Source organism: Tupaia chinensis, unplaced genomic scaffold (assembly GCF_000334495.1).
Source record: "Tupaia chinensis unplaced genomic scaffold, TupChi_1.0 Scaffold000484_1, whole genome shotgun sequence".
Lineage (NCBI taxonomy): Eukaryota > Metazoa > Chordata > Mammalia > Scandentia > Tupaiidae > Tupaia > Tupaia belangeri.
Genome location: NW_006159996.1, coordinates 23,393 through 32,382, shown reverse-complemented (window position 1 = coordinate 32,382; position 8,990 = coordinate 23,393). Strand labels below are relative to the sequence as shown.

The 8,990-nt window shown below is 40.7% G+C and overlaps 1 protein-coding gene across 2 annotated transcripts in view; it reads left to right on the top strand.

The window, feature by feature from the left end:
• The window catches only part of LOC102484648 (nucleotide exchange factor SIL1), a gene marked incomplete at its 3' end in the record, with an annotated part of 195,496 nt that overhangs the window by 185,442 nt on the left and 1,064 nt on the right, over positions 1-8,990 (top strand). For both annotated transcript variants that reach the window (XM_014590816.2, XM_014590815.2), the window contains 1 exon segment: positions 3,348-3,539. In XM_014590816.2, the coding sequence (XP_014446302.1) occupies positions 3,348-3,539 (192 nt within the window).

The window sequence follows — 8,990 nt, the reverse complement described above, 5'->3', positions numbered from 1 at the left end:
GGGATTGCGGCATGACCATCCCCCCGCGGGGGTGATTTCTCGCTTTCTGTCTCTATGTCTCTCTCTGTCTGTCTGGCGAGCACACGCACCCTATAGCAAAAATCTCTCCCCCCCAGAAAATAAATTAAAAAAAAAAAAAGGATCAGCTTCCAACATTTTATCTTTTGTGTTTTCAATGTCATGAACTTTCTTAGAGAGTTCCTGTAATACGATTTTTTTCCCAATGTTACTTTATCCTTTTTATCAGTTTTCTTATTTAAGATATAAGTTTACTGAGTTCCTCTAGAGTTGATCACACAGTAGCAGTGTCAATATTCTCATGGGCAGTTATTTTGCATATAGGCTTTTGTTTGGTACAGCCAATCTGGAAAATAGTATGGCAGTTTCTAGTGCAACAAAACATACGCTATTGGGACCAACAGTTGGCGTAATGGCTATGTCGCTGGACTCCCATGTAGTTGACTGGAGTTCGAGTCCCAGACCCGGTGGCTTAAACTCATGCTGGGCGCATGTGTGTGCATGTCCAAGATCCCAAGAGGAGAATGGAGGAGAAGGGATTGCAGCATGGTCATCCTCCCTGGGGGGTGATTTCTCACTTTCTGTCTCTCTGTCTCTCTCTGTCTTTCTAGCGAGCATATGCACCCTATAGCAAAAACAAACAAACAAAACTCTCAAAAAAACAAAAAAGGAAAAAAAAAATATATATGCTATCCTGTAGCCTGGTAATTGCACTCTTGGGCATTTATCCCAGAGAGATAAGAATTTATTTTAACCAAAAGCCCATATGTAAATGTTCATAGCACTTTTATTCAAATAGCTAAAACCTGGAAACAACTGAGATGTTCTTTAGCAGGTGAATGGCTGAACAACTGTGCATTTTTACAGTGGAGTACTACTCAGCATTAAAGAGAATGAACTATTGATATATATAGTAACATATAGCTCCCAAGGGCATTCTGCTCAGTGAGAAAAGTCAATCCTTTTTTTTTTAATTATTTTGTTTAACTTTATTTATTATTATTACTATTATTTTCCAGTTTGATCAGACAGAGAGAGAGAGAGAGAGAGAAAGTGAGAAAGCAAGCCACCAGATCCAGGACTTAAACCGCAGTCAGCCATGTGGGAATCCAGCGTTCTTAACCACCACGCCACCTGCCGGCCTGAAAAGTCAATCTTAATAGGTTGCAGGGGACTGGATGGTAGTGCAGTGGTCAAATGCAGTGCTCTGTGAGGCTGACCCACATGGGAAGGTTCTATGTTTGTATCCAGAGATCTCCCTGTGTACTCTAGACATACTGTCCATGATCTGGAGCTAGCTGAAACTGGGAGGGGATTGTGACATCAAGATCATGTGGGGTGATGTGTCTCTGTCTCTTACTCATAGAAGAAATAAATTTAAAAAAAAAAGAAAAAGAAAAAGTTATACACTATGATCCCATTTACATAACATTCTCCAGGTGCCAAAATTACAGAGATGAAGAACAAATTAGTGTTTTTAAGGGCACACGGATAGGAAAGAATCGAGTGGGAGTATAAGGTACAGCTGTAAAGGGGCAGCACAATGTGGTGTTTGGTGATGGTGGAACAGTCTATAGCTTGATTGTTCTGGTGGTTACACAAATATGTAGCTTGGATACAGTAGAATGATATACACATATACATACAAAGAGTACATGTAAAAGCTGGTGAAATCTCAGTGAGGCCTATAGTATAATTAACAGTATTGTCCCTATGTTCTTTCATTGTTTTTTGTTTGTTTTAAATTTTGCTATAGGGTTCATGAGCTTACCAAGATTGGGGGAGTGAGAAATCCCCCTTTAGGGGAAATGGGGGGAGTGAGAAAACCCCCTTTAGGGGAAATGGCCACACAACAATATCCCTGCCCTCCTTTCTCCTCTCTATTTGGGGCATGTACACCCATGTGTACCCAGTGTTCTTTTCACATCTCTGGATCTGGGACTCAAAATGCACACTCAGCCACATGGGATCTGGCTACCTTAACTACGCCACTGTCTGGCCCATCTTTTTCTTGTTTTTTCTAAATACTGTTGTTGTATAAGAAGTTACTACTGGGAGAACCTGGATGAAAGGTACATGATACTCTGTGTTATTTTTGTCATTTTCTGTGAGTTTAATTAATTTCAAAGTAAAAATTTTATTTATCATCACTATCACATCATCATCATCATCATGTTAATGGCCTTCCTAAGGGCCAGGCGCATATCACTTTTGTAAAGCTCACTTGCCTGTCATCGCACAGCTCTGGGAAGTGACTCAGTCTTCTCAGACCTCTGTGTAGCTCTGGCAGCCATTCAGAGTCCTCTAGCTGAGTGCAGGGAAGGCATTTTACTGTGGTTTTAGCTCAAAGAAGCAGGATGAGGTGCTCCATGGATGTGATTGTTTTGGTGGAGCTTGATCTTTTTTGAGAGAGAGCAATTCATTTCTTTAGTAGGCATTTCTATGGAGTGCTTGTAACTGGGGAGTGAAACCCATTGGTAATAGGCAAGTAGTTTGTAGCTGACAACTGCTCATCATTCTTCTTTTTATAAATGTTCTTGCCTTTTAATTTTTCTTGGAAGATAGATACATAAACCTCTGTGACCTTCGGACTCTCTTTATAAGCATTATCCTTTAAAATTGAGAAGAAAACAGGGAATGTCACTTGTATAAAATAGCCAATTAAAGTCTTTTATTTACTTCCAATATAGCTTCATTTTAAAAATCATTAAATATGTGTGGGGTGGGGAGCGATTAAGAGAAAATTGAGACTTGACTATGGCACATACCGTAATTTAGCCATTTCAAACAGTTGAACAAATTGTACACCTGTGGTTAGACTGACAGTAATGACAGGGATTTAATTTTCATCAGCAAATTACTCCTGCTCTGACAGCTCTTACCCAGTTTCCTATGTCCAGATTTCCCTAAAATGTTTCTGGGTCGGGTAGGGAAGAGCCAAGATATTCTATGATGGTGGGAGATAGAAAACCAGGGTGTAGATTATTTCAGTTTAGACCTCAGCCATCTCACATTAGCGGTTGAAGGAGAACTTGTGTCGCTCCCCGTAACTTCCGTGATTCTATTCTTTCTAAACATTGAAAGTTGGACTTGAAGGGTGAAACTTGGAAAGTCTAGAGTGTGTTTTGAGGGCAGAGGTCTGTATGGGCAGAGCCTAAGGACTCTGGCTCTCTTAGAAACTATCAGAAGTTTTGATAGTGCGTATCAGAGAAGATCATGACTCTTAGGACAATAGTTCTTTGAGGATGAACATCCATGTTAGACTGTAGAAATCTTGACGAGATGTCTCCAACTGATTTGATTAGTCATCTCTTTGTTATTCTTCTTAGGCAAGGCAAGCTGAAGTGACACGGCTCTTCCGCCCCATTGAGGAACTGAAGAAGGACTTTGATGAGTTGAATGTTGTCATTGAGACTGACATGCAGATCATGGCACGGTTGATCAATAAATTCAATAGTTCCAGCTCCAGCCTGGAAGAGAAGATTGCTGCGCTCTTTGATCTTGAATATTATGTCCATCAGGTACTGGATTTCTTTGACCTTATATCTGACTTACAACTAACAGATCCAAAAATAAATTTCTCTGTCCTAAGCCCTGAGAAAATAGCATCAACATTTTTACCTCTCTACAAAGGCATAGGGTATTTTTAATCTGAGCCAATATCTATTGTAGTAAGATACATTCTTAGAGGCCAGTGCCAACCATTTTTTCATTTGGAATGTTACCTTGATTTTATTTGTTCATTTTTTTTTCTCTTTTTTTTTTTGGAGAGGTTTTTGCTATAGAGCGCATGCGCTCGCCAGAAGGACACAGGGAAACAGAGAGACAGAAAGTGAAAAATCACCCCCTCCCCAGGGGGTTTGCCCTGCTGCAATCCCTTCTTCTTCATTCTTGCCTCAGGATCTTGGGCATGCATGCACATGCCCCTGGCGTGAGTTTAAGCCACTGGGTCCAGGCCTTGAACCATGGTCGACTACATGGGAGTCCAGAGACATAGCCATTACGCTAACTGCTGGTCCCTGTTCATTTTTTTTTAAAGAGATTTTTTGCTATAAGGGTGTATGTGCCTGCTGGAGAGACAGAGAGAGGCAGAAAGTGAGAAATCATTCCGCAGAGGAATGGCCATGCCACAATCCCTTCTTGTCCATTTTCCTCTCAGGATTTTGGGCATACACACCCACATGCCTGGTGTGAGTTTCAAGCTTCTGGGTCCAGGACTTGAACCACGGTCGACTACATGGGAGTCCAGCGATGTAACCATTACACCATCTGTTGGTCCCTTTACTTTACTTTTTTTTTTTTTCTTAACACAGGATACAGCAGAGGTAAAATAGACATATCCCTGTCCCATATAGTTTGTAGTCTAAAAAGACAAGCAATTAAACAATGAACAATTGAACAAATTAACAATTAATGAGATAATTTAAGATTGTGATAAAGGCTCCAGAGGATGATATGGGAATGTATAATAGGGAAACTTAGAACCTTTTCAGAGATGACGAGGGAGGCTTTTCAAAGGATGTAACATTTAGGCTGAGCAGCAAAAGATGATTAGAGGTCAGCTAAGTGAAGAGGAAGGACTAGAGCAACAAATGGTAAACTACTACCCATGGACCAAATTTGGCCAAATGCCTGTTTTTGTAAATAAAATTGTATTGGGACACAGCTACCCCTATGTTTTTTTGTGTGGCTGCTTTCATGGTAAAACAGAGTTGACTAAGTGTGATAGAATCACATTGTTTACAAAGTAAATAATATTTGCCATCAGACCATTTGGAAGAAGTTTGCTAGTCCTTGGATTAGAGCATTCTGGGCATGGTAAACAACAAGTTTCAAAATTCTAGGGCAGAGAAGAAATTGCTGAAATTGAGAGTCTGGAAAAGGTTAGAGGACAGTGACCAGTGAGAGGAGAGCTTAGTAGGTAAGGCAGAAAGGTTAAGGAGTCAGAGAGACAAGGTCGGGAATATCATGCTCTTTGTAATTTTAGCTCGAATCTAAGAACCATTGATCAAATTTCTATTTAGTGAACATTGTTATGTATCTGGCACAACTTCAAGAGCTTTGTACACATTAATTCATCGACTTCCATAGCTGCTTTTTTATTAATCCATTTTTATAACTGAGGAAAAGTAGGAACAGAGAAGTTATGTGATTTGTCAAGGTCATCCAGCTAGTGTGTAGTAGAGCTAGTACTTACAATAAGGCCTGTCTGACCCTAAATCTATCCTCTTGTAATTTTGACCACTCTGCCTCTCAGTATTACCTTTTGAATGAAGATCTAGCTCAAAAGGGGCTAAGCGGAGCTGTGGGGAAGGAGCCAAGAGAAGCCACTTATTTATTCAACAAATAAATTTATTGAGTGCCTGTTAAGTCCCAGGCTCTGTTCCAGGTACTTACGATACAACATCTCTGAAAAAAATTGGAACTTATTTTCTTGCAGAGGCAGACAGACAAACATAAATAAATTATAAATAATACATTTAAAGAGGATAAAGACTATAGAAAATAGAGCAGGGTAGGGATTGGCAGTGTTGAGAGGGAGAATCTTAAGCAAGAGGAAAAGTGAGTGCATTCCTAGTGTGTTCAAGGAACCACAAGGATGTCAGTGAAGCTGGAACTAAGAGAAGCGGGAGGGGCAAGTAGATAAAGCTCTTAGAGGTAATGGAGGGTGTGTAGCATGGAAAAGAGTGATGTGGGATATTACTGAAAGTTGTTTGGCAGAGGGATGATGGGACTGGATTTACTTTTTTTTTAGTAGATTTTTCTCTAGGACCCTTGAACTTGCCAAAGAGAGGCAGAGAAAGAGAGAAATAGGGAAAGTGAGAAATCACCCTCCCCTCTAGGGGGAATGACCATGCTGGAGTCCTTTCTCCTCTATTCTCCTCTTGGGATTTTGAGCATGCACACATATGTGCCTGGCACGATTTTCAAGCTGTTGGGTCCAGGACTCGAACCATGCAGTTGGCCATCTAGCCACTTTGACTACCATCCCACCATATGGCCCTGGATTAACTTTTAAAAGGATCCCCCAGCTTCTATGTTGAGAATTACAGTGGAGGTGAGAGGCTTGGGTAGAAACAGAGAGACCAGATAGGAGGCTATTGCCGTAATCTAGACTAGGGAATATGGTAGCCCAGGAGGCTGTGTAATCATAATCAAAGGCTTGTTTGAGTTCCTAATCAAGACACAGATCTTCAGTGTCCTCCCACACAGGACAGCATCCTTATTCTCTGTAAACTAGACTAAAAGACATTCTTTCTCTAGGATTTTGCCAGCTTCTGTGGTAAAAAAGGATGAATGTGCACTGTATCCACAGGAATTATGGGGCAACCTCTTCATTATCTTTCTCTGCTCATAACTCTTTCTCAGGCCTCAAATAACAAGACTCTGATCCTCTTAGAGAAAAAGAAATAAACCTGGTTCTCTTTCTCTTTTCCAGTTTTTCTATCCAGAATAAAAAAATCTCCAATAGCTTTCCTGTTAGAGATATTTAAAAGATTAAGGAACCTAGGGATTATTGACCAATTCAGTCTTGCTCTGATGTTAACAGCTTTTCTTTTTTTCTCATTTTAACATACTTGGGTAGACCTTTGGTTTTCAAGTTTCTATAGGCTTTGCTTTAGCAGCACATGAAAAGCCAAAATGACTGGAGAGCTTATCACATCTAGAAGGGAATAGTAGGAGGCTTGGGCTAGCAGTACCCCAACAAAGTTGTTTTTTTGGTTTTTTTTTTTTTTTTTTTTTTTTTCCCCTGTTGTCCTCTGGTCACCTGGCACTGTTATCCCTAGGATGATGTTCCATTCTGCTTTCACAGGTCCCTGGGTAGAATAAATGATTTCTTAGATATCACCAGACTCAGCCGGAAGTCATCCCAGGAAACAGTCCCTTGGGGCTCTATCTGCTCTGTTGGTGGAAGGATCATAAATTTTCTGGGTCATTAGAAGTGTAAGGTTTTTTATTTGGGTCAGTTTATTGGGCTGCCTTCCAATGGTGTTAAGCTGTGATTTCATGGGGGGAGGGAAGATTTAAAAAGGCACAACTCAGCCTCAAATTCCAGTTGTGATGAAGAATTAGGGTGTCGTCGTGTCAGCTTTGAGGACTTTTCTGGTAAAAGCTTCTGCAGTCCATTCCCATGCCAGCCTCACTGAATAGAGGTTTGAGGAGCCATGGCTTCAAGGACCTAAACTGAGTCTGCCCAAGGATTCCTCACAGCTGTATTTGAATTATTACACAGGCTATGTGAAAAGCAAAATTGTATGTGTAAAAAACAGTTTGTGAGTTATTTATGAGGAGTGGCCTCTATCTGCCCCACCTAGCCTGAGGTGGTATATTTGTCTTCTCTCACTTGACTCCTCAATTATTTACCATCGTTTCTCCCTTTCTCTGTTTCCAGTACTCTCATTGTCTTGTCAGTGTTCTGGTCCTTCCTTTTCCTCCTGAGTGTTGACATAGTTCCCTTCTGTCCTTTTCTTAAGGCATTTTCTCCTTATATTCCTCTCTGCCTGTACCACTCCATCCTGAAGATACCTTGAGAACAGTTCTGGCCTCAGACACAGATGGGGAGGTTGGATTCTTCTTCTGTGTGTCTCTGGGGAGGGCCCAGGTTTTGATGTGCAGTGGGCAGAATAACACTATTCTTCCTCACTGCCAGTGAAATAAAAAATGTGGCAACATCTTGAAAAGACTTAAGTGCTTATATAAATGTCCACATTTATATCATACTGAATTATCGTAGTAATATAGATAAACTGAATCTAGAACAGAACCTCTGTGACTCTGGGCTATGTGGTTTTGGGGCTGACAGAGTGGCAGCTATTCTCCCCAGAACTCATACCAGCTTCAATAAATGGCCATCCCAAGCATGGAGTGACAGGATTCTGAGCCATGGCTTTGTGTCTAGAAAACCTAGAAGAAGGGGAATTGAAAGATAGGCAGTGACTTCTTACGTTAAAATTAGAGCATGTAAAAAAGGAAGTTGTCAACTCTGAGTCTTCCTAGTTATCTGGCCATGGCTTAATTCTTATACCTCTTCATAAGGACAGATCCTAGCAGAAAAATCCTAGCCCTGGCCTGGGGCTCCATGGTAGAGCAGACTACATGTTTACTGCATGACCTAGATTGGCCTTTCTCTCAGGTGTGTGGTACTGTCCATTTGTTGGCATAGATGCCCCAGATTCCCTTTATGTATGTATGTATGTATGTATGTATGTTATAACTCACAGTGGAATTTTATTTTAGGAACTTTTTTTAACATCAGATCAGTATTTATTGGTTCAATGATTACTTATTGAGCACTTAACTGTATGCTCACCACTGTTCTAGTCATTGCAGCTACATTAGTGGACAGATCGACAAAACCCCCTGCTTTTGTGGAAACTATCAACATGTATAAGAATGCTCTTTCAAGTGCTCAAAAATAGTCTGGACCCACACAAAAGCACTAGCAGAGTCAAATACTATTCTTCAAACTCAGTTTCTCTGTGAAAGCATTCTTCTAGTTTGGAGGCAGATACAGATAGGGAAATGGCTTTGGAATCCAGAGGAGAAAGGTAGTCACATTGTCACTGTTTTAACTTCCTGAGTTTTCCTGATAATTGTACAGTGGGATCAGCATGTGTACAAGAGGCAGCTTTTGTAGCAATGATGTCTTCCAAGGAGTATGCAGCTATTACATGTGGAAAAAAAGGAAACAGTGACCTTTATGAGGAAATTGATTTTCTTATTCCAAGATAGAATGATGCTTAAGAAATGAAATCCTCCTTAGAAAGGAAGGAAGGAAAAAAGGAAGATGGAGCTTAAATGATAACCTCAATGAGAGCTATATAGTAGAACTTTTTTTTTTTTTTTTTTTTTTTTGGAGAGATTTTCACTGTAGGGCGCGTGCGCTCGCCAGACAGACAGAGAGAGACATAGAGACAGAAAGCGAGAAATCACCCCCCAGGGGGGATGGTCACGCCGCAATCCCTTCTCCT